This window comes from Nannospalax galili, unplaced genomic scaffold (genome assembly GCF_000622305.1).
Source record: "Nannospalax galili isolate Female #2095 unplaced genomic scaffold, S.galili_v1.0 scaffold567, whole genome shotgun sequence".
Classification (NCBI taxonomy): domain Eukaryota; kingdom Metazoa; phylum Chordata; class Mammalia; order Rodentia; family Spalacidae; genus Nannospalax; species Nannospalax galili.
The window spans coordinates 59,638-86,193 of NW_008357638.1; the positions used below are offsets into that span (position 1 = coordinate 59,638).

The 26,556-nt window shown below is 42.7% G+C and overlaps 1 protein-coding gene across 1 annotated transcript in view; it reads right to left on the bottom strand.

Annotated features, from left to right (window-relative positions):
• LOC103751826 (O-acyltransferase like protein) overlaps positions 1–26,556 on the bottom strand; it is a 59,605-nt gene that overhangs the window by 32,321 nt on the left and 728 nt on the right. Inside the window, exons 2-4 of the mRNA XM_008855381.2 lie at positions 14,350–14,489; positions 10,985–11,063; positions 1,242–1,383 (exon numbers count right to left, since the gene is read on the bottom strand). Coding sequence (XP_008853603.1) covers positions 1,242–1,383; positions 10,985–11,063; positions 14,350–14,489 — 361 coding nt within the window. The remainder of the gene's footprint in view (positions 1–1,241; positions 1,384–10,984; positions 11,064–14,349; positions 14,490–26,556) is intronic.

Genomic DNA, 26,556 nt, shown 5'->3' on the forward strand with positions numbered 1-26,556 from the left:
TAAATATGATGTACTTTAAAAATCAGTAAGAACCCAACACACATGGAAAAGAGAATAAAAAGTATAAATAGGTAATTTACAAAAGAGAAATACAGGGTTGGATAGGTGGCTCAGCAGTTACCAGCACAGATTTGGTTCCTAGCACCCACATGGTATCTAACAATCATCTGTAACTCCAATTTCAGGGATCTGAATGCCCTCTTCTGGCCTCCACAGACTGCACACACATAGTGCATTTACATACATGCAGGCAAAACACTCATACACATAAAATAAAAATAAATAAATAAAAATTTAAAGAGAAAAGTACAAGTAGTAGAAAGGTTTGGAGAAGATAAATCCCTCCTCACCAGTTCTTTTAAAAGATGTAGTTCAAATCAGTTTGTTCACCTATCAAAATCATACAGTATAGATACCAGTGGCTTTTGATAGTGATGAGAAAATGATGGATCAGATATGGACATTCTTGCTAGGGCACTAGAAATAATCAATTCAGTTGTTATGATCCAGCAATTTTATTTATATTTAATTTGTCCTAAGAAACTATCAATGCAAAACAGAAGAGGACAATATTGCCGCAGTAGTTAGAAGAAAGGCCATGCTTCCAATTAGAGAAATTCATTTTCAGTAACGTAGGAATATTTTGAGACAGGCACATTTGTTGATGGTCCTGGAACCCACTTGTGTTTAGGCATGGTCAACATACCTTGGAATGTTTTCACATTTTCTTGTTTCATGTGATCTCACTGTGCCTTAGTCCACACAGGCTGCTATAACAAAATGCCACAGGCTAGGTAGCTTATGAACAATAGAACTTTATTTCTCACAGTTCTGGAAACTGTGAACCCCCAAATCAAGGCACCAACAGATTTGGGGCCTGATAAATGCCAGTTTTCTGGTTGTTGCTCCTTCTAGCTGACCTCACATGGAAGAAGGAAGGGGGTTAGGGACCTCCCTGGGCATGTTTTATGAGGGCACTAATCTCATTTGGAAGGGTTCTCTCTGCTTTATGACCTAGTTGTTTCCTCAAGGCCTCACCTGATTTCATCAATTGGGGATTAAGTTTCAACATACGAATGTTGGGGGACACAAAATTCAGATCACTGAACCCTCAAATAGGCAACACTGGCTAAGCATCATTTAATGAATTAAATTCAACACCTAAATGCAATTGTTGAAGGAATTGATAAAGTGTCACTGGCATACTATCCCAGATGACATCTCTGAGGCCCCATACTCACAGACAGACAGCAGCAAAAGTGTCCAGGGGCAACACCCCAGCTGCACATCTGGCCACACTCCCACGAGATGAGGAGGAAGAATTCCTTGTAAAGAGGGAGAGGGAAGGTGCCAAGAATGAAGTGTTTCTGAATCTTAAAATATCTACCAAAAGAGAAAAGGAAGTTATAGTAATGCATTAGTTGGAAAAAAATGCTTTAGACTTTTCCAAGTGTTTTCCTATTTATTATTACAACACAAAACTAGCATTAAAAAAAAAAACAAAAAAAAAACTGGCCTTTAACACACATCGGCCTTCCAAGTCTGTGGATAGAATGGACTCCTCACTGACAATATTTTTTAATTGTATCTATACTGAATATGTACAGACTTTTTGTTATTCCTTAAACAATATCGCTATTTAAACCGCCTTTACATTAGATATTCACATAATCTAGAGATGATTAACAGTACACAGAAGGATTGTGTGGGTTCTATGTAAATGTCATGATGTCTTATATAGGGGACTTGAATGCCTATGGATTTTGGTCTCCTGGGGGACTTGGGATCACCAACTGTGAACATCAAAGAACAAATCTATCTGTTTTACAAAAGGGGAGGAGAACAGGGAACAAGGATTCTGAAAGAGGCTGGAGAGATGAGTCAGTGGTTAAAAGCACATACTGCTCTTGCAGAGAACCTGACTTCAGTCCCCAGCACCCACAGCAGATAGTTTACCACATCCTATAACTCCAGAGAATCTGACACCACCTTCTGGTCTCTGTGGGCACCTGTACTCACAATGCCTGCCATACATTAAGAGCTTAATAAATGTTAGTAGTTCCCTATGCTGCCTCTTCTCACCACACCATATTGCTTAAACTTGGATTCAAGAGGCCTGGGTTTGAAATAGTTTGCTGTGTGATCCTGGCAAATCATTTCACCTCTCTTGAGGTCTCATAAAGTTGAATGGGGTGGACACAGTGTATCCCAATTTCCCTTCTATCTCCAACACTCTTTCAGTGAGTCTATGGCCTGAGGGTTTCTGAAAAATCCAAATATGCTAAATAAGCTGTGGTTAATTATGAATATTAATTTTTAAAAATATTTTATTCATTATTTTTATTTTATTGTATTGTGTATTGCCTGCGTGTGTATAAGTGCACCTGTGTCATGCAATGCCCACGGAGGTCAGAAGGAGTTGGATTTCCCCAGATCTGGAGTTACAGACAGTTGTTAGCCACCAGGTGGGTGCTGAAAATCAAACCTAGGTCCTCTGTAAGAGCAGTCAGTGTTCTTAACCACTGAGCCATCTCTCCAGCCCCGTGAACATTAATATTTTATTTATTATTTTAATTTTATGTGTATGAGTGGATTGTCTACATGTATATAACTGTACCCATGTCATGCAATGCCCATGGAGGTCAGAAGAGGGCACTGGATCCCCTGGAACTAAAGTTATGGTTGTTAGCAGCTACGTGGGTGCTGGAAAATGAACCTTGGACCTCTGCAAGAGGAATCAGTGCTCTTAAGCACTGAGCCATCTCTCCAACCCCCTTAATTGTGATTCTTAATTTTGATGTGTTAAGAAGGGTGGGAACAAGGAGGAGTTCTCTGCATGCCTCCAGCCCTGGCCAAGAATATGGAGCTTGACCTAGGTTACCAGCAGGTGCCTCTGGGGTGGGGTAGCAGAATTCCTCAGCATCCAGTTCCATTTGTTCCTGGAGCTCCTTCCTGTTAGCATGAAAGTTTTCCAAACAAACTCCTCCACCAAAAATGAAGCATAGTGACCAGCTAAGGTATGTTCACTTCCTCTGAAATTCCATTTCTACTTTTAAAGGAATCAAATCCTCTGGTGGCTTGAGGCTTTATTGATTTTTGTTTGTTTGTTTGCTTGCTTTGTTTACAAGCAATGACGCATACACCCCAGGCCCTGGAGCCTATTGAATCTGGATGAAGTGAGAAACAAACCCACCTTCCAAGTCTGCAATGCCAAGGGCTAGCTCCACCACCAGGGAATTTATGCTGTGAAGAACCCCAGCATTGGAAACCACCATAACCACCAGGAGATCCAAAACTAAGAAGTAAAAGTTTTGTAGTTTATTTGTACTGTTTTCAAAAATAATCTTTAAAATTTAATTTCAGGGCTTACATGTAACCGAAAAGAAGACATAACAGAATAGGAATCAAATGATAACACGTATGTCTGGGATACCAGGTGAGATTCTTCTCACTTCTCATTGTTTCCTAAAAGTTCTCTTTCACACATCTGACTCTTCCCCACCCGAAAAGCTCAGGCCTACCAGCTTGAAAACTCCAGCTATCCTCCAGAGCAGACTTTCTGTGCCTAATTCATGGAGGAGCTGCGCTTACAGGTACTAGAGCTGAAGGTAAATGTGATGGGTAATCTTCATGATCAACCTGACTGGATTTGAATCCCCTAGGAGATGAATTTCTGCATGTGTCTGTGAAGAGGTTTCACTGAGAAGGAAAGACCCACCCTGCAGGTGAGCAGCACCATGCCATGAACTGAATAAAAAGAGGGAAAAGGAGAAAGGGAGCTGAGTCAGCATTCCTCTGTTGCTTCCTGACTTCAGGTACAACTGAACCAGCACTTGTACACTCAGTACCCTGCCTCCCCACCATGATGGATCCCCTCAAACTGTGGGTCAAAATAAACCCTTCCTTCCCTTGAGTTGCTTTTCCAAGTATTTGGTCACAGCAATGAGAAAAGTAACTAATACAGTAAGGGAAGACAGTAAGGGAAGTCACAGCAGCACATAGGTGCCCTGTGGCTCCCTTCTGCATGGCCTGCGGAAGACCTTGAAAGGCACAGAGACCCAGGACCACACTCTGAGGGGGACAAATCCTTTGTGCCACAGAACTGACATCTCCCTTCTTCCAAAGATGTGACAAGCTGTTTCCTACCAAATGGCTCTCCTGGCTCTGCCTAGCTCTATTACCATAGCAACCTCATCCTTTGGCAGAGATATGGAAACCTCTAAACTCCTCTGCTCCCACCATGGAGCCAGAATAATCCTGGCAGCTGTATGAGAACTGTGCACATTTGTACGTGTGTATTTATGCATGTATAAGTGTTTATGTGGGGCATATGCATATGTTCATGTGTATATGTATATATATATGTGTGTGTGTGTATGTATGAGTGTAGGTATACACATGTATGCATGTGTGTTAGAGAGCATCAGTCTTGGCTGTACTTCAAGCATCATCGGCTTTGGTCTCCAGACATTCATTCTGGTTAATTCCATCTTTGAGGCCTGGGACAAGAACAGTGGAGGGCTCTTCAAGGGCCTGACACCAGCTCTTGACCCTTCTTTTCTACCCTATAATAGCTCCTATATTTCTAGGTGCCTTGCAGGTAGGACTGGGGACAACCTCAGCTCCACCCCAACCTCACCTCCAGCACACCCCAGTCACTCCTCAGAAGTGATGTTGGTACCAAGCAGGGAATCTTGGGGTTCTAGATATTCAGACTGCAAATAAGACAAGAAGGGAACAGGTTCAGGGAGGTACATCTTCTTGGCACCGCTGATACTGACCTATGGGGAGAACACAGGCAGGGGAGCCCATCCAATAGGAAGCCTAGGATGGGTACCTTATCAGTCTGAGGGTGCTGAGAGTACCACTCCTTCATCCTCTAGGCATCCCCCTAGCCTTCTGTTGATCACATAAATCCACAGCTGAACATAGTAGTACCTGCCTGTAATCCTGGCACTCTGGAAGCTGAGGCAGGAGGATTATGAGTTCCAGGCCAGACTGAGCTACACAGTGAGATTTTTGTGGAAAAAATAAAAGGAGGGGGATAAAATGAGGAGAGGAAGAGAAAAAAGGGATGATGGAGGAGGGGAGAGGGAAGAAGAGGAGGTGACGGAGAAGCCATACCACAGAGACTGAGGGGGCAAGAGAAAAGGATGTGCCACACAGAACTGATCTTAGGGTTTTCCAAAAGCAAGCTTCACTGTCCTCCTGGGGGCTGGCAGCCAGGCCTAGACTGTTAGGATAAGGTTGTACATGGAGCATATGGATTTCCTAGGCCTTGCCCAGTGACCTGTACATCAAGTTCTCAGAGATGGAGGGACCCACCAGTACTGCAGACAAGCACCACACCTAGCTCTACATTGTGCCATAGTCAATAGAACCCAGCAGCAACCCATGCACTCTTAAGCAACCATAAATGTCTGCACTATACCAAGTCCAGGGACCACACAGGAAAATAGGAAGCCTTCCTTTACCACCTTATTCAATCTGCTTCTCATCATCTTCTCACTCTGCCTCTTGCCCTGCACAAGGCCAGCCCACACCCTTTCTATAAAACATCCTTTTCTTCTGTCCACTACAGTTCTTCTCCAAATCCCCCTGGGGTTCTATATTCCTCCCTCGAATTCAGCGTGAGATGAAGATGTTTCCCGATCATGTGATATGTTTGAACATGAGATGCTCCCTACAGGCGGAATGTTTGGTCTCTAGCTGGTGGTGTTTTTCAGAAGGTTCTGGAAACTTAGGGAGTGTGCTGGATAGCTTTACTTGTCAACTTGACACACCTGGGTTGAGGGAGCCTCTTCTGGGGAATTTCCTCCATTGAATTGGCCTATGGCCATGTCTGTGGGGTATTTTCTTGATTGTTGAGTGATATGGGAGGCCCAGCCCACTGTGGGTGGTGTCACCCCTGGGCAAGTTGTTCTGTATTGTATAAGAAAGCAGGTTGAGCATGGGCCAGGGAAGCAAGCCAATAAGCAGCATTCCTCCACGGCAGGCTTCAGTTCCTGCCTCCAGGTTCCTGCCCTGAGTTCCTACCTTGGGCTCCCTGATGAATTATGACCCAGGAGATGTAAGCCAAATAAACCCTTTCCTCCCCAAGTTGGTATTGGTCAGTGTTTTGTCACAACAATTGAAAGCAAACTAGAACAGTCAGTATTTTTATCGTAGCAATAGAAAGTAACTAAGACAGAAAGATATGGCCTAGCTGGAGGAAGGTCATTGGGGGTGTGGTTTTGAAGGTTCTTTTTTGGCCCAGGTCCTTTTTATTCTCTATACTTCCTCTCCCTAATGAAATAAACAGCCTCTTTCTCCTCCGCACACACTCTTTTTTGTGTTAGTTTTTATTTTTGCTTTTTTGAGACAGGGTCTCTCTGTAGCCCCAACTGGCCTGGAACTCACTATGTAGACCAGGCTGCCCTGGACCTTATAGAGATCTATCTGTCTCTACCTCCTGAGTGCTGGGATTAAAGGTATACAATACCACGCCCAGCTTTTTTTTTGTTGTTTTGTGTTTATAAGATAGAGTCTCACTCTATAGCCCCAGCTGGCCTGGGACTCATTATGAAAACCAAGCTGGCCTCAACCTCACAGAGATCTGCGTGCCTCTGCCTCTCAAGTGCTAGGATCAAAGGTGTACACTACCATGCCCAACTCCTTTACACATTTCCACTGTCATGAGCTTCTGCCCAAGAATGTGGGGCCAAAAGATCCTGGACTGAAACCACTAGCAAAATAAACCATCAGTCCTTATAATGTTCCTCTCTGGTATACGTCACAATGATGCAAACATTAACTAACATATCAAGTCTCCTAATAACTCGCATCCACATACCTTCCTTACTACATTGTACGTTTCCTGAACTATTTGATGCACAAATGTTCTGTGTCCCCTAATACATGTACGTGTTATCTCACACAAAGGTCAAATATGAAACCATACAATAGCTACACATGGTGGCACACACCTATAATCTCATTTGGGAGGTGAAAACATGAGGATTGCCCAAGTTCAAGGCTACCCTGTGCTATAGTAAGACCTTGTTTTTTTAATAAGTAGCTAAATAAATAAAGGCTGTTGATGTAACTCAGTGGTAGAGCACTTACCTAGAATGTTTAAGTACTGGGGTTTAATCCCCAGCACTTCAAAAGAGAAAAGAAGAAAAAAAAGGTTTCTAAATAAATACTTTCTGAATTAAATTGAGAGTAGAGAATAATCCTCTGAGAAATGTTTTAGATTCCTTTTAGATCCTAGCCAGAAAGAAACTTCTGTGGCTAATTCAAGGAGTTGTTATTAAAATAACTTCAGTTTATCAGTCAGCACTGGGACAACCACAAGAGAAAGCTGAGGGGAAACCACACTTTTCAGTGCTGACTTCAACATTCCACTAGTAAGCCTGGTCATTCTAATAGGAAAAACAAGTTGATTTTGGTTTGGGATTTCTGAGACAGGGTCTCTCTGTAGCCCCAGCTAGCCTGGAACTTGCTATGTAGACCAAGCAGGCCTGGATCTCACAGAGATCTGCCTGCCTCTGCCTCCCAAGTGCTGGGATAAAAGGCGTGTGCCACCATACCTAACTAAGAAGAGCAAGCTGAAAACAGCCTAATCCAGTACAGTGAAGAGGACAATGTAAAACTGATTGTCAAGACTCTGAACCTTGATGCCAAGCAGCTCACATATCAATGTCTTTGACAACTTACAAAATCAGGACAGTGTGAGCATCATAAAATGCTTTACCATTTTTGCCAGGACACACCTAAGAATGAGCCCCTGAGAATGGAAATTGTAGCCCTCCATTATTGCCTATAGATAAAATTTACTGACTCCCCCCTCCCCATTGTCAAACAGACCTTTAAAACCAACCTTTTATTGTTCAGCTCTGTAATGTCATGGAAGACCAGGCAAAATGCAGTAGTATCTGTCTAATGTGATCAGCTGTTTTAAGTGCAGGGTCTAGGTCACACTTGAACTTTACTCAGATTTGTCTAATGTATGCATATGTTCTAAGTGCAGGGTCCTGGGCTAAGTGGCTATGAGCCACCATCCTGTCAACTCTCTGGGGTGCTCGAGGGGACTCAGATAATGAAGTCAAACCAGAATGTCAATATTAGGTCATATTCTGAATTGAATTGCATCCTCTCCTTCCCCTTGCATTGAATTTCCCCCTCCAGTGTTCAAGTCTTGGTACCTGTGAATGTGACCTTAATAGGAAATAGGGCCTTCTCAGATGTATGACCTCATTTTAGGTTGATTACAAGGTTAGACTGGGCCCTAAATCTAGTATGAGCAGTGAACTCAAGAGATCCATGGGGAAGAATCCTACAAATGATGGTAGTGATTGGAATGATGTGTCTATAAGCCAAAGAAGAATGTGAATATATATGCCAAGGAGCCATGGTATGTCTACAAGCCAAGGAGGGTCAAGAATTGCTTGCATCCACCAGGAGTTAAGCAAGAAGCATAAACTAGATTCTGCCATGAGACTTCAGAAGCAATCAACCTCATCAGCACCTTGATTTCTAATGTATAGTCTCCAGAACTATGAAAGAAAGCATTTTTCTTATTTTTAAGCCATTCAAAGTACCATAAACTGGTGAGGCAAGCCTTGAACAATGAATACAAGAAGTGATGTCAAGATGCCTGGGTCGGAATTTTCACGGAAATAGATTTAAACTGGGTGTTATAATCCTTGTATCCAAGTTTGATCCGGATTCTCCACACTGGAATTCTCCACTCTAGAATTAGGGAATTACATATTTTTAGTCTCAGGGAGTCACATGCATTACTTACTTCTCTTGTCATTGTGACCAAATACCTGATGATAGGTATCTTAATGGGGGAAGGATGTATTTTGGTCCACGGTTTGAGGTAGTCTACCGTGGCAGGGAAGGCTCAAGGCTGTGGCAGCAGGAGACTGAAGCTTCCTGCTCACATCTCCATGGACCAGGAAAAAGAGCCAGAAGAACGCAGCACCATTTCTGGCTTTCTCCTTTTCATCCTTTTATTTAGTCTGGACCTCCAGCCCATGGGTTGGGTACCATACACATTCAGGATAGGTCTTCCCTCCTCACTTTATCATCTCTAGAAATGCCTTCACTCTTAGAGGTGTGTCTTCTGGGTGATTCTAAATCCAGTAAAGTTAACGATGAAGATTAGCCATTACACCATGTAAAGTCAGTTGGTTGAAATGTTACAATATCCTGTGGTATCCAGTGTGCAGCACTTTGCCCAGGCTCTGGTTTCAAGCAGTCTGTCCGACCCACCCAGGTCTCTTCCCCTGCAATAACTTTGATCATTCTGTCTTGGCTTGTCTGCTCTGGCTGTTCCCGCTCTCTTGCTCTAATGAGCAACACCTGTAGCAACAGCAGCCGCCTGGCATTACTGAGCTGGTTGGCTCCACATCTGGAAAGGACACAGCAACGCCATCAAAAAGCTCTAAGAAATAGCTGACAAATCCTTTCCAGATGGGGATATTTTCCATTGAGCAAAGTCACTCTGATATCTAACCCTGCCTCTGTGCCAAAGCTGGAGAAAGGCCTTGCCTTCCAACACTAAATTCCACTAACACTGTCCGGTGTCAGCTTTGTTCATGGGCCTGCCCTTCTGGTTCCTTGAAAAGTACCTTCTTATTGCCTCTCTCTCTCAAAATATCCTTTTATTATCAGAAATTATTGCCAACATTCCATTTTATTCTGTCAACTCTGGCTGGTAAGCCCCACATGCAGCTAAGGTCAACTGATTGGGTAGGAGGGGTAACTGACTCCCCCCTGACTCTTTGGTGAGTGTGGGAAGGAGGTGTGACTATAGCTTGCAGGCATAGTGATCAGAGGACTTTTCCAGTTAACATTCTACCCCTTCCTCCAGCACTTATGTTCTTTCCGCAAAAGTCCCTGAGCTTTGGAGGGGGTGGTAGGCATGGGATGATCTTCCTCCCATTGCAGCAAGGCACTGAACTTTTGGGTCTCTGCATCATCTGTTTTCCATGGGCTGTTGGCCAGTTTCAGTGGGATTCCATCTACACCATGTGGAGGCCACATCCAGGCACTCTCAGGTGGTCTGCTGAGTTTTCCTTAACTTAGCTTCTTAAGTGCTGGGATTACAGACATGTGCCACCATGTCTTTTTTTATATAATTGCACGTGAAATACTAGATTAGAAATAGAAGGTACACAAAGCTGTAAGGGGTTATTATAAAGTTAGAGAACAATTTAAAGTTATAAAAAAAAATAAATAACTGCACTATCAATACCTTAAAGGAGAATGTTTAATAATGAGTTCTGTTAGTTCTTTTATGGATGATGAGAATAAATACCAGCCACTAGCAGTAAAAGCAAATTTTAGGCTTTAAAGCGTTTGCTTAAAAATTTTTGAAAGATTTATAAGGGATAAAACCAGTTTATATGTGAACTAAAATTTATTCCTCTGCCTGTTAAAGCCCCTGAACTTCAGAATCCATCCCTCACTGCCCAGACAAGAACTGAAACTGGGGGAAGATTAAGTGATTTGCTTAGGATCACACAGCTGGGAAGTGACAACCAGGACCAAATGCTGGGTTCTTAGTGCTAATCCACTACAACCCATTGGCCCCACACAATTCGATTCCAAATGGCCTTCATGATCCAGCAGGTGCCAAACACATGGGCCAGAGCAGAGAATATACAATATGGAAACAGGAGACTGCCCACTTCCTGTCTCCAGTCCTAATGATGGAGCTGTGGGTGAGGAAAGACTGATTAAATTTACATCTTTATTACATCAAGATCCTGTAATTATCCCCTCTGCGTGGTCTTTCTCTTCCCTTCTGGCCTATTCTGCTACTGTCCCACCACCTCTGCTCCCAAGTCCCTCCAAACTCAGTTGAGCATACTGACCAGGATGAAAGGTTGAGTGGTCCTGAAGGAACTTCCTTTCTTGACTCTAAGCAGTCAGGAGTTTCAAACTTCATGTTGAGATGTTGAGAGAGTAGTTTGTAGCTTTTTGTACTTACCCAGCTGAAACATCATGGTCACATCTTCTTCAGCACAAGAATCAGGGATGCAGAGGCCCACACTATAATCAGCTCCATCCTGGAAAACACAATGCCACGATGCCTTTTAATTTTAGTCTTTGAACACATGCATGATTTGTGTGTGTGTGTGTGTGTGTGTGTGTGTGTGTGTGTGTAAGAGCATGTGCAAGTATATGCATGTACATGTGGAGACCAGATAGTGACACTGAGTATCCTTCCTTGATCACTTGCCACCATTTTTTTTTTTTTGAGACCGAATCTACAGAGTCTCTCACTGAACCTGGAGCTCATTGATTTGGCTAGACTGACTGGCCTGTGACCTCACGAGATCTGCCTGTTTCTGACAAACACACACACACACACCTAGTTCAGGGATTATAAACATTCAAGGCACCTCATCACACTTTCAAGTGGGTGCTGGGGATCTGACCTGAGGCCTTCATGCTTATATGGTAGACACTTTATCCCGAGTCACTTCCCCATCCCCTTATTTTATTTTATTTATTTATTTATTTATCTATTTATTTATTTATTTATTGGTCTTTTTGAGACAGGGTCTCCCTGTAGCCCCAGCTGTCCTGGAACTCACTATGTAGACCAGGCTGGCCTTGAACTCACAGAGATCCACCTGCCTCTGCCTCCCGCATGCTGGGATTAAAGACGTGCGCCACCACACCCTGCCTGGCTTTATTTTTTAGAAAATATTTTATTTAGTATTTTTATTTTATGTGTATGAGTATATTGCCTGCATGAATGTAAGTACATCCATGTAGTACAATGCCCATGGAGGCCAGAAGAAGGGGAGGAAGGGGAAGAGGCCAGAAGAGTTCAGATTCTCTGGAACTGGAGTTATGGACAGTTGTTAGCCACCATGTAGGTGCTAAGAATTGAACCTGGGTCCTCTGCAAGAACAGCCAGTGCTATTAACCTCTGAGACATCGCTCCAGTCCTCACCCCCCTTGTTTTGTTTTTTGAGGTAGGGTCTCATTTGATCTCCTGTTCCGCCTGCTTCCACCTTCCAAGTGCTGGAATTATAGGCATGAGCCACCACACCTGGCCCATGCATGTTCATCTCTAAAGAAGGCAACCACATAGCAAGCAGGGTGAAAGAGGGACAGAGGGAAACATAGTGAAAGAAGAAAAGGTTTCTGACTTCCTAAGACATGGGTTTGTCAGAATGCTTCAAGCAAATTTCTAGATCAGATGTACCTATAACTAAATTAAAATATATTCCCTGGTTTAATGCCACTGATTTAAGAAGCAGAACTAGTTTTGAATAATTTGCCCCAGGAATCTCTCCTCTAGATTAAAGGTCATTAAAAACCAGTTCCCCTACAATTCTCAATACAGTTTCCAAATAAGAACACATTTATCTCTGTGAGATCTGTGAGATCAAAGCCTGTCTGGTCTATACATTGAATTACAGGCCAAATGGGCTATAGGGAGACCCTGTCTCAAAAAAAAAAAGAACACATTTATCAAGTAAAGATTTTATTTAAAAAATCAAGCCAAAAATTAGAATGCCTGTCTCAATAATGATAGATCAAATTATAAATACAAAGTTCTGGGTTACTTCTTCTAAATACATAACTTTTATGATTGCGAAGGCTTGACCTTTTGCTCTGATATCAAAACCATTAATCTGAAAATGACATTTTACATACTAATTGAACCCTTAAGCAATCATCCAAACCCTCAACAGGACAAAAGAGGCTGGGTGATAAAGTCTGTCTCCATGGCAAACCACTGTAGACATGTTAGAGCATTAATAGCAGAGAGCTTGCATTTATTATTGTTATTTCAGACAATTGTTTCTAACTAGCTAGCACCATAATTTTATTTTAGTCACATGTGACCCATACAAAATTTAATATTTAATAAGAGGCTGTGAAATTCTTAGATTTCTATCTGAGCAGTAAAAGAATTAATGTGCTTTAAAGATAGTGTGAGCCAATTGGAATCACTGGGCTCTAAAAAAATTTTTTTAAAGACGACATGAGCTGGGTGTGGTGGCGCACACCTTTAGTCCCAGCACTCGGGAGGCAGAGGCAGGCGGATCTTTGTGAGTTTGAGGTCAGCCTGGTCTCCATGGTGAATCCAGGACAGTTGGGGCTACAGGGAGACCCTGTCTCAAAAAGGCCAAAAAATAATAAATTAAATTAAATTAAATTAAATTAAAAAAAATAGGACATGAAGTTGGAAAAGGGTGGGGTAAGGGTGGGAAGTAGATCTGGGAGGGGTTGCAGGAGGAGTGGAAGCAAATATGATCAAAATACATTGTATACATGTTTGAATTCTAAAAAATATTATTATATTTTAAAAAGATAGCCAGGCGTGGTGGCACATGCTTTTAATCCTAGCACTTAGGAGGCAGATACAAGCAGATTTCGGTAGTTTGTGAATCAGCCTGGTCTACATAGTGAGTTCCGGGCCAGCCAGTCCTGCATAGTGAGACCCTGCTTCAAAAAGAACAACAACAAAAAATAGAGTAAACTCTAAAATGTTGGTCAACTCAGTTAATATTCATAAGTCATAATGCATCTGCTTAGATAACTTCAAATTCATGTTCAGAGCTCTGTTTCTGGAAACAGGGCTATGAATAACAGGCAGTCTAAACACCAGCTGCTATTCAGAAAATTGATGTAGAATCAGGAACTAGTACTCAGGAGCTGGGTGCCAAGCTCCTTGGTTTGACCCACACTATTACAAGCAATGACATGACTCCACCTCAACAGAAGTAGAGTGGGAACTTAAAGAGGCGAATAGTGAGATCCTTCAAAGGCCCAAGTACAAGACAGTCCCCACTGGCCCCCAGCAGTGGTGGAGCCTGTAAAGGGCAAAGATCAACCAATGAGCACAAAGAACATGTATGGACTATTGCTATTCAAGTTGCTGGCCAGCCTTGACCTTGATACCTCCTTCAAGGTCTGCCAGAGATCTTGTTCCATACAATGTGGAAGGAGAAATAGTTGAAGATAACCTAACACAGTTTGTGACAAGTGTCTCATAAAATGTCACAGAAGAAGAGGCTGAGCAGGTTTCCACCAACCATCTAAAATCAAGTTTTAGGTTGGTAAAGGGGTGTATACCTAAAATCTTAACACCCAGGAGTGAGAGGCTAGAGGACCAGCCTGGGCTACCTAGCAAGTTCCAGGTCAACTTGCTCTACATAAAGAGATCTCTCAAAAGGAACAAATGAATAAAATGTAGTTGTTACTTGCTGTGAAACCTCTTACTAATCCCTTTTTGTGTCTTCAGTTAGAAATGGGAATTGGTGGGGTTGTATCTGTATCATATTAGCTTGTCCTTCAACAGCAAGCACACAGATTCCCACACATACTCACCTGCAGTATATGAAGCTTGCAGTACTGCCCCCGGAATCTCTTCTTGGGGCCCTGGGTGGAAAGGCACTCTGTGTAGGCTCCCAGCCTGTCCACATTGCCATTAAGAACGTTGCTCCCAAGCTTTCCCACCGAGTCATACACTGAATTCCAAATCAGAAGAAGTTAACAAAATTACTTTCTGTGCCACTTTCAAAAGAATCATAGGAACTTGGGTCTACCGTCCAATCTTATCACACTTATTTTACTGAAAAAAAGTAGAGACACTCAGAAAAGCATCTGCAACACGAGCACTGGGACCTGAGTTCAGATCCCCAGAACCCAAGGTAAAAACCTAGCACTTGGCTTATACCTATAATCCCAGCCTAGGAGTGGGAGGAGTAGGGGAGGTGGGTCTCTGAAGCTTGTGGGCCAGCAAGTCTAGCCTGTTTCAGAAACATTTTTTTTTAAATGGAGAGTGATGATGGAAAGTCATGTCAGTGTGATTGCCTTTCTGTCTAAAAGGTTTTAGAATTCCTCGTTGCTTTTTTAAAAAATATTATTTACATATATGTGCATGTCTCTGTGGGTGTATGTGCATACATGTGCAGGTGCCCAAGGATGACATAAGAGGGCACTGAGGCTGGAGTTGCAGGTGATTGGGAGTCAGCCAATATGGCTACTGGGAACTGAACCACAGTCCCCTTAGCCACTGAGCCATCTCTCCAGCCCCTTCTTATTGCTCTTAACAGTCTCTATTTCAGTCCTGTCCTGACACATGCTCAATATAGGTTTCCTTTACCTGTCTAGTTTAGTGTTCTGTGAGCCTTTCCAATCTGCCATCCTTTCCTTCTTTCATTCTGGAGAAGCATTGCCATCACTTGTTCAGATACATCCTTCCTTTCCTTTGCTTTCTTATATGTCCACTTCTGGTTCTGTAGTAATTTTAGAGCCGATGTTGCTTCATTGTCTTTTTTTTTTTTTTTTGAACTTTCCATCTATTCATCTGTTACTGCTCTATTTTGAGAGAGCTGTCAAGCTGATCTAGCTTACCAGCTTTTCTTCACTTCTATCCATCTTATGTTTATTATATGTATTATGTTTTTTATATCTGTGTTTTATTATCTTTTTCAAAATTTTATTTACTACTTTTATGTGTATGCATGTATTCCCTGCATGTAGGTAAGTGCACCCATGTCGTGCAATGCCAACAGAGGAGAGGTCAGAAGAGGCTGTTGGATCCCCTGGGACTGGAGTTACAGACAGTTGTTAGCTGTCATGTGGGTGCTGGCATTCAAACCCAGGTCTTCTGCAAGAACAGCCAGTGTTCTTAACCACTGAGCCATCTCTCTAGCCCGTTTTATTATTTTTACTAACAGCTCTTCTTTTTTTTATTTTATTTTTTCATTATATTTTTTTATTGAATTTTTGTTCATTTCATATAATACATCTTAATCACATTTAGACCCCTACCCTATCTGCATCCCTCCCATGGCCTACCTAGTGGATTTCATGTATTCTTTCATATATATTAAGGCCTATAGAGTCAAATTTGTATACCTAGATATCCTTGATGTGAGTTCATCTGCTAGAGGCTCTTCAGCCTATCTAGAGTCTCTCCCACAAGGATCAACTCTCCTTCACCCAGCAGTGATCAGCTGTCAATATTCCTCAGTTAAAGTTGGGGCCCCTGTCCATTTCCCCAGCCCTCTGCTAGTTTTTGTCTGACTGAGTTTGCATGGGTCTTGTGCATACTGTCACTGTTGTTGCAAGTTCTCAGAAGCCTGGAAGGCTATTTCCTTGTCACCCCTGGCTGTTCTTGACTTTTTATAGGATTGCTGGTTTATACTTTGTGTTACCAATATTCTCTCATCTCTTTGGTCATATTTATTGTGCTTATTTTAATTCCCTGGCAGCCCATTGGTTCCGACAGTTCAGTTCATGTCACATTTGTTGAACTCATTGCCATTCTTCTGTGCGTTTCATGTTGGAGGATTTTGGGGCTGTGGTCTGTGCACACTTTCTCCCTTTATCTGCTGAGTACATTGAGGGACGTGTAGAGCCCAGACCCCCAAGTGTGGACCTCTTCAGATTTTAAGGACTAAAGAAGAGAACACTGTGACCATCCTAGCAGAAATGGAAATATTCTAGAGATACTTTTGCCCCTTCCTTTAGCTATCAGACCACTGCAATGCTGTACCCCAACAAAACAGAATGTCCCTATAGGTCTTATGCTGGGAGAAGGAAAAGGCTGAGGCACAAGAAGCAAGAGCTTGATCTGATTTCTTAGAAGTCATGAATTAGTCGGGTGTGGTAGTGCACACCTGTAGTCCCAGCACTTGGAAGGCAGAGGCAGACAGATCTCTATGAGTTCAAGATCAGCCTGGTCTACATAGTGTGTTCCAGGCCAGCTGGGGCTACAGGGAGACCCTGTTTCAAAAAAGACCAAAAAAAAAAGTCATGAATTACTACTCCCCAATTGCATATAATCTTACCCAAAGAATCAAGATGTCCTCTCATTAAAGAAGCTGAAGGGATCCCTAAAGGCCACCCCAAGTCTCCCTCCCCATCACTAGGACATGAAATCAACTCTCCCTCAGGATTCGGATGGAGTGAAACAAGGCCCAAAGCCAAGCTTTGTCTCCATTCACTCAGCAGTAGCCTGGTGAGAGAGTAGTAGGAGGATTACCATGGAGACTGGTTCTGACTGGTCCAGAGACCAGGCCCCTGGCCTTCCTCTACATCCTGTGAGCCACCCACTGCCTGCCCATGCCACCCCCCCACGTCAAAGTTTGCCAGAGATAGTGTTTGTGGTTTCATCAAGAATTCCTCTTCAACTGATGTGACCCAGGTAATCCAGAAATTTGATGTCTCAGATCCGCTGTAGAGATAACACATGGAAAAATGCAGGTGGCAGTAACACTTGCAATGGACATAAAAATAGAACAGACTATCAGGATGAAGTGTATGAAAATAGCATTTTATAGGACAAAGCTAGTTTAATGTTGGCAATTTAAAATATTTCAATGGGGCTTTCCTACCACATAAAACAATGCAAAAACAAGAGATAAGCATGTTGGGGAGAGGAAGCAAATTTGAGAATAAAAACGCAAAGCAAAAACTGTTTTTCTAGTAAATATGATACATACACAAAGAGAAAGCAAGGAGAAAGTTCTTGCAAGTTCAAGAAAAAGTACATTCTCTACACTGATAAACCTTGTTATACAGGAGTGTTGTGACCAGAGAACGGATCCCCAAGAATTACCACGGAGTCCAGAGAGCATGCAAGAACAAAGAGTCCTTACTCAGGCTTAAGCTCGGACTCTCAGACCAAACTAAGGGTAGGTTCCTCTGAGAGCCCCCGATTGCAGAGGGAGGGAGCTTTCATAGGTTTCAGACAAAGGGAGGAGGGGAATGACAGAGTTATATTTTGATTGGTCCAAAGAGCCCGTGCCCGCCAACATACTTTTGAATTGATTGGTTACAGTCTTGGAGGCCTCTCATTGGTGGGTGCTGCCCTCAGGGCTGTGGAAGGGGCGGACTGTTATCTTCAGGACCCTGTTTATTCCTTATAAGGCCTCAAACCTGGGGGGGGGGGGGCCCGACCTGGACATGCCTGGGCTTGCCTAGTCTATGACCATGAGACATCACGAAAATGGAGGAATCAGCAGTCAAAATGGAGATGGTGCAGTTTGTCCCTCTGGTTCCCTCAAGCCAAGAAATTTACAGAAGCGAAAAGAGCAATTAATCCTAAATAGGGGCAGGGGGTCTAGGGAGTCTGGGGGAGGGGGTCAAGGAGGAGGGTTCCACAGGAGAAGACTGGTGTTTAGATGACTGACTAAAAAGATCCTGAGCTTTGTGCTGTTTAGATTCCTTTACAGTACAGATAAGTTCATGTGCTATTTAAATATAATAAAATATGAATTAAAAAATTTTAAATCAATATATTTTCTAAATTCCTCTATAATGTCCCATTATATAGAGGTTGGCAAACTAGGGCCTTGCTTATCTGGTCACTGAAGATTTGTTTAATACAACTAGGCTCATTTGTTTTCATATTGTCAGGGCAACTTTTGTCCAAAATGACCGGCTGGCGTAGTTGCATCTGAGGCTGAAAATATTTACTATCTGGCGCTTGACAGGAAAAACTACAAATTTCTTATTTATAGCTGTGACTCACAGTCTTACAGCCTTGCTGGGTAGTAGAATCACTTGGCACTGTTTTTGTTTGTTTGTTGTTTTTTTTAATGCTATAACACGGAGACTAGCTCTACAGAAGTCTTAGAGGCCAAAGGTGGGGCTTGGGCATGAATGTTTCCCAGGTGATTCTAACTTGTAGCCAGGTGTGACTTCCCTGACCTCAAGATTTCTCTGGACTCCTGAGCTGAGCTTAAGAGGGAGGGCCCTTTGTGTCCTGGCTTGCCTTCTGGTCCCATCCTCCCAGCCCAAGCATTCCCTTTGCTCCATTATGAGGATACACCAGGCTGGCACTTGTCGGCCTTCCTGCTTGGGTTGTCCCTCCTCCCTGTCTCCTGGCAATTGCTGAATCACCCTTCAAGTCTGGGCTGGAGAGCTGTTTCCACCCCAGGAAACAGTCCAGACTCTTGCTTAATGTGTCACACTAAAAGGTAGGTCACTGTATTTCTGTCTGTCTCCCTTTAGGGCGAGGCTATGCCCTGTCTTGGTTACTGTACATTTGCTGAATTGGATTAAACTTTGATAAGGTTAGTTCAGATGGCCAAATCCAGCTCTGTAAAATTATAAATTATTTTAAGGTCTTCCCTGTGTCATAGAACATGTGTTCATTAAAAACAGAACAGTGATTTTCAAATTACATCTCACATCACAGGGTCTCCCTAGCTCTGTAACCTGAAGTTTAAGGGTCTGGAAGTGTAAGAGTTGTGGGATAAGAAACAAGACGGGCTTCACTACTGAGCTTTAACCCTGTGGGTCAAAGTCTGAAAGGCACGTGCTGAGGGATCCCCAGTTCTTCATTTAAGAAGGTTCATTCTAGTTTCTTTCCAGTCAGTGTTTTGCTTTGTAAACTGGTTCCCTTTGTAATTTTCTAGCTGAGCTTGTTTGGTTTTCAAATTGCAATTATTTCCTTTCTGATTATGTGTTCACAACATCCTGATGAGTTTCTGTCAAGAACCTGATAACTGGAACATAGGCCTTGTCCAAATCAAAATGCTGTGAGTATCTGAGAGAGGAATTGAATCAGAACAGATCACACCTGCTCCTGCAAATCACATGGCACTGTTCATCTTCTAATGATTAAATACAATTTGTTTCAATTCTACTGGGCTAATTGGCAGATATGTTTTCTTTCTCACATGGTGGCAATGATATATGGATATTAAAATTCAGGGAATTGCTCACAACTCTGGGGATCAAGCCCAGGCCCTGGTACAGGCTAGGTAAGCACTCTGCTATTGAGATATACTCCTAGTCCTTTGTTTTTGACAAGGTTTCTCTAAATTGCCAAGGCTAGCCTTGGACTCAGATCCTCCTGCCTCAGCTTCCCAACTAGCTACAGACATACACCACTGTGTATGTGTATGGTTTGGTTATTTTTGTTTTGCTTTTTTTACGGTTTTTATTTATCTTTATTTTATGTGTATGAGTGTATTGTTTGCATGTATATAGGCGCACCATGTGCATACAATGCCCACAGAGGCCAGAAGAGGGCATCAGATCCCTTGGAATTGAAATTACAGATGGTTGTTAGCCATCAAGTGGGTGCTAGAAACAAACATGGGTCCTCTGCAAGAGCAGCCAATACTCTTAACAGCCGAACCATCTCTCCAGCCTTTATGGGTTTTTTGAAATTGCTTTTTGAAACAGAGTCTCCTTATGTAACTTTCAGGCTATCCTTAAACAGACATCTTCCTGCCTCTCAAGTATAGGCATTACAAGCTTGCACCACCATGCTCAGCTAGGCTGTAGATACCTTCTAGGAAGAGGCACATTACAACTTAACACAATTTGGATGTTTTTGTGGTTGAGTAGATTTGTTTGTTTGTTTGTTTGTTTGTGGTACTAGAAATTGAACCCAGGACCTTTCATATGCTAAGCAAATATTCTACCACTGAGTCACACCTATGTGAATGTTTGAATCCACAGAACTTAGACATTTCTATGGAACCCACCATATTGCCTCTCTCTAGTAGGAGATTTTCTTGTTTTTTTCTGGAACTCACTCTAGCAATAGTGGAGGGGTCGGCTCTGAGCAAAATACCTATCTGACAGATAGCTAGGTGGAAAAAACAGGCAATATCTAGACATTGAAAAATCAATTAGATGGGCTGGGGGTGTTCCTCAGTTGGTAGAGAGCTTTCCTAGCATATGAAAGACCTGGGTTCAATCCCTAGCACCATACACACACACACACACACACACACACACACACACACACACCACACCATACCACAATAAAAACACCCATGCTGTGGTAGGCTGCAACACGGCCCCTCCCAAAAGATGTCTACATCCCAGCTCAGGGTGGTGCTTGCCTGTGGAATATCCATTCTTGAACTGCTTCCTCTGACAGAGATCACCTGTGGGCCTTGGCTTTCAGGAGAGAGGTTGAGGCACACAGGCAAGACAAAATGGGGACCCCAGGAAATAAAGGATGAAGTTTGAAGATTGCCTGTGATCAAAGTGGGAAGCTGGGGGTCCTGGCCTAGCACGGATTGAGACTTGAGGCAGGAACCAGGGCATACAGGGTTAAGCAACAGTGGTTGTTAAGGAATGATATGATCAGAAACCGGAAATGAAAAGCCCTGTAGGCTGCTTGGGAACCTCTGGATGCCCCTCCTCCCCCATCATTCCTTCTAGAGGATTAAAGTGCAAACTTTTTTGAAGTCATGGGGTGAGGGGCCTGTGGTTCAGGGCAGAGAGGGTGTGTGGCTTCCCTTCAGGGCCTCTGCTATGGATATCCTCAGAAATAGGCAGGCTTGGACTTGTAGAAGTGGCTCACGTGGGGCCTCAGAGTCTCTGGAAAATGAGGCCTGGGCCCTACCAAGATTTACAGGCTTCTATTTTTCCACTCCAGATAATAAATGCCTGGTTTCATTCTACAGAGTGTGCTTGAGAGGTCATAGCCATCTTCATTAGCGTCTGTATTCCCGTTCTAGAGCTGTCTTAACAAAATCTCCACACCCAGGGTAGTTTAAAGCCTTAGAAATTGTTCTCTCTCAGTCCTGGAGACTGGCAGTCTGAAGTCTGGGGGTTGGCAGAGTCAGCTCATGCCAGAGGCTCTGGGGAGTCTGTTCCATGCCTCTGCTGGCAGCTGCTGTTGCTGGCAATCCACAACAAATGCTCCTCTATCATTGCATGCCGTACTCCCTGTGTCTCTGTCCACATTTCCCTCTTTTAAGAACAGGAATCACTGGGTTAGGGCTCACCTTAACATAGTATCATCTCATTATTTGACTGCTTACAAAGATCCTATTTCCAAATAAGGTCACATGCATAGGAACTATTTTTGTGTGTGTGCATGCATGTTCACATGTGTGTGAGTGGATATAAATATGTGTGGCAAAGAGCCAGAGGACAACCTTAAATGTTGTTCCTCAGGCATTGTTTTGAGAGCTTTTTGAGACAGCATCACTCATTAATCCAGAACCCACCAAGTAGGTTAGAGTAGCTGGCCAGCGAACCCCAGGGAACTTTGTCCTGACCTCCCTAGCACTGGGATTATAAGCATGGACCATAGATTTTCACATGGGTTCTGGGGCTCGAACTCAGGTCTTTGTGCAAGGCAAGCACTTTCCTGACTGAGCTATCCCCCTAGGCCATCAACATATTTTTGAGGAGACAAAGTTCAAGCCACATCATTTTCTTCCAGGCAAGCATATTATCAATTGTACTGATATAAAAGATATGTGGCACACCATTAGTCTTCAAGGACCACCAAATAAAGTGCTGGTGGCTTATCTAGCAGGTGTTCATTTTCTCACAGTTCTATAGACTGTTATGTGGGTGATGGCAATGTGTGTGATGGCGATGTGGGCAGAGCAGGTTTTGTTGAGGCCACATTTCTTGAGTTCCAGATGGCTGCCATCTTGTGAGTCCTCACATGGTCTTTCTACCAAGCATGCCTGTATCCTAATCTCTTTACAAAGACACCTGGCATTGGCCTTGGGGCCTCTCTATTAACTTCATGTTAGCTTAATTGTGTCTTTAAAGGCTCCATCTCCAAACACAGTCATATGCTGAGATAATCAGGTTAGAACTTCAACATATGAATTTGGGAAAACACAGTTCAAACTATGATGCCTACAAGTTACAGATAATAAACTGAAATCTGTAATACTTTGTACAAATTCTACATACAGTTAACTGATTCTCACAGACTTTCAGTGATTGTGTTTTATTTTTGTTTTTGTTTTGAGACAGGGTCTTCCTATTGCCCCCAGCTGGCCTGGAACTCACAGACATCTGCCAGCCTTTGCTTCCTGAGTGCTGGGAGTAAAGGCGTGTGCTGCCACACCTGGCTCATTGTTTTAATCTCTTGTACCCAAACCTAATCTATGGTTTCTGTTTACCAACAAGTATAATCCCAGCATGAATGTTGGTTGGTATTTTATTCGCCTTAATGAGTAATATGAATTTGAAGCAAGATTGTGTCAAAACTGCATGAATTTGTCTGACACGAGCAGCTTGTATGCCAGTAACAGCTTGAGTACTAAATCTTATTTCCTCATTTTTTTCATGGTATTGATAATGTGCTCGCTCTAAATATTACATATCTTTAAGTTTAATTTGTATTCTTAACAATTCCTTCAGCCTGGACAATCAACAAAACAGTAAATCAGGCCCGACTTGTTGCAACTGCTAAATTCCGTGCTGAGCAAACTCCTACATATGGTGACTCACCCTCCCAATATGATGTGCCTGACTGTGGAGACACAAGGCCAGATGCAGTAGCAGAGCTGTAATTGCCCCTATACTAACATAGTAGATACAAATAGCTTCCAGAGCATAGATAAGAGTAGGCTGGGTGTTTAGCCCAGTGGTACAGCTTGCCTAGCATGTACAAGGCTCTGAGTTCAGTCCCCAGAATACAGATAATAGTAAAATGTAGTACTGTAACCAGGAAATGGTGGGCATGTAAAACTTTTGTTGACTTACTGTAAATTTGTACAGTTTAACCTTTAAATTGTCACTTAACAATTGGCTCTCACAAGCCAGCAACAGACTGGGCCTAGGAATAAGAATTTTTAAGTTGCCTTAGATTTTCAGGCTATCAGAAATACAGCCTGACCTTTCACAAGTAAGAAAACTCATCCAAGGCCTTGGGAAGCTCATGGCTATGAGCTATGCCTCAGGACTGCCAGACTAACATAATTTCTGTGACTCAACTTTCTAAGCCTCGAGTAGTTTGCAATTAAAGAACAAAGAGGAAAGGAACAAAGTGCCTAGAGGAAGCTTCTGGAAGTCAGAGAAAGAAAGAGAAAGAGATAGAGATAGAGAAAGAAAAGGAGAAAGAAGAGGGATCATCATGTGGGGCATCCAGCGTTGTAGACAGGACCCAGTCCCCAAAGTGCAGAGAAAAATGTGGAGGAGGGAGTTGCTGGCACCACAGTGTGAAGACAAAGAAAACAGAGAGTGAATTTGGGTTTCTGTGGGTTGTGGAGTTTAAAACAATGAAACCATAGGGTAATCCTAGCACCTGAGGTAAGAGAATCATGGGTTCAAGGTCAGCCCGGACTCTATAATAAGACCCTGTCTCAAAAAAGAGAAAGAAAAAATATCCAGAAAAACCAGAGCACTCCCCTGAGGGAGTGAAACTGTATTAAATAAGATTCCCAAGTCCCAAAAGGCTGCCAAAATCTAAGCACACAGGAATTTTTGGTGGGTTTTATTCCCATTAAGCTGGTAGTCCTGTGTCTACTAGATAGAACACGGAAGAGAACATTGGAAGGGACAAGGGGTACCCATTTGGAGTTACAGTCTAGATTTCTTTCCTATAATATGTATACACTTTAACCTATCATTCCCACTCAGAGAAGTCTAAATCACCAGCTCTCCTTTCTAGAACAGCCATGTTTCCATTTCCCTTCTGCAAGGCCAATCATCTCTGCGTAGGTCTCAAGGGCCTTCTTTTCACACTGTTCTCAGGCTCCAGCATGTTATGTAGTCCCACACAACCCACACTCATTATTGTCTCTGTGCTTTGGATTAGAGAAGATATTTTAAAATGTAATTATGCAAAAAAGTCACAAAGAAGAACCAAAACACTGTCCCCATCATTCCACTTAAAACAGATAAATGCAACCAATCATTTGAAATGTTTCTCCAGTTGCACCCCATCCTCCTGCTCCCCTTGGATTGCATTTGAAAGCCGTCATTCTCAAGCATTTCTTAATGCTTGTGTTAAACTCAGTTAGTAGCAAGAGAGCCTTGATTTGCTTAATTGGTTTAAATTTAGGCACTGTAGGATACTTTTTTTCCTCCTTGATGTCGTTTGTCTGGATTGCCCCATATTGATAGGCATACTGTATCTCCTTTCTTTTTACATCTGGATTTTCTCTTGATTTTTTTTTTTTGTTTGTTTGTTGTTGTTGTTTGTTTCTTTTGTGGTGGGTTGTTTTAGGCAATGATCAAAAGCAAAGGTTTGATGCTAGACTTAGCAACACACACCTGTAATCTCAGCTGCTCTGAAGGCTACTAAAGCAAGGAGATCCAAGTTCAAAGCCTTCCTGAGTTAGAGTGAGTGCAAAGCCAGAGTGGGCAACTTGGTGAGACCCTGTCTCAAGATAAAAGTAAAAAGAAGGCTGGGGCTTGTAGCTCAGTGGTAGAGGGCTTGCCTAGCATACATGAGGCCCTAGGTTTGATCCTCAGTACCAAACCAAGGCAGGCAGAAGGAGATAGGGGAAGGGCTTTGGAATCAGGTGACATGGGTTCAAGTCCTACCTCTACAACTTATTTCATGCAAACCCATTTCCTCTTCACAAAATAGATGGTAATAACTTTCCCCTCTCCTGAAGATGGTAATAACTTTCTCCTAAAGGGACCCAAAGGGACAGCTCCTATACAAGGCCGTAAAGGATGTCCACTACTTGTATCAAAACACTATTCATTCTTCTTGTTTTTCCAATCACACGTCAATTAGGAAAATCCTGCTGAGAACCAAGGTCAGAAACACATTTCTGTGCCCAAAAACCTCAAACAAATATCTAAACAACCATGCCAAATCTTTTCTGATACTTTAGAATGAAAATCACAGTAACTACAGGCAGGGGCAGGCATATTTATCCATTACAATAAATTGAGTCATTTATCCATTTACATAAATTATTTGATTCTTTCTTGAACCTTTTACTTTGGAGAGGTGTGTGTGTGTGATGTTCATGTGTGTGCAGATACATGTGTGTGCAGGTGCACGTGTGTGCATGTATATGGAGGCTAGACATCAACCTCAGTATTGCCCCTCAGGAGCCATCCATCTTGTTTTGGGGGACAGAGTCTCTCTTTGGCCTGGGGCTCCCTGATTAGTCTAGACTGGCAGCCCAGGGAGCCCCAGGCATCCACTTGTCTCTGCCTCTCCAGTACTAGAATTGTAAGTACTGACCTCCACACGCAACATTTTTATGAGGATGCTAGCCATCGAATTTAGCTAAGTTCTTCTGCTTACATGGCAAGCACTTTCCATACTAAACTGCCTCAGTTTACTAAAAAGGAAAGATTTCAAGTTTTCAGGCTCTTGCGGATGGGACCTGGATAGCACATGAATAGACTTGACTTGTAAGGCAAACAGCGTTCCCATGGCTGTGACTAATGATGACAATATGTGCTGTCACCTCACCACCAGAAATCCACGTCAGCCATCACACCTTCTGGAGTCTCTTGGGCAGCTTATTTGGCACAGTTCTTTTATAATGTTCTCTATTAGTACCACCAAGTGTTGTTGCAACACACAATCAGTTCCAAAACAGGACTTAAAGAAAATGGCTACTGAATTAACTGGGTTTATACTTTTTCTACGTTTCATTAAATACCAGGACATCTATCCTGTGTACTATGAACATCCCTTCAGATGTGTCATGGTATTTTGAATTGCCTAGACAGTCTATCTTTATTATATATTATGACACTAAGTGGTTTTTGATTCAGAATGAAGTCGTCATGCATTCTAAATGGAAATGGAAATAGCTATGTTAGCTTATCTGGCTTTGGAAAGAGTTTTTACATTTTTCGTGGTTTCCATCAGCAACAACAATGAAT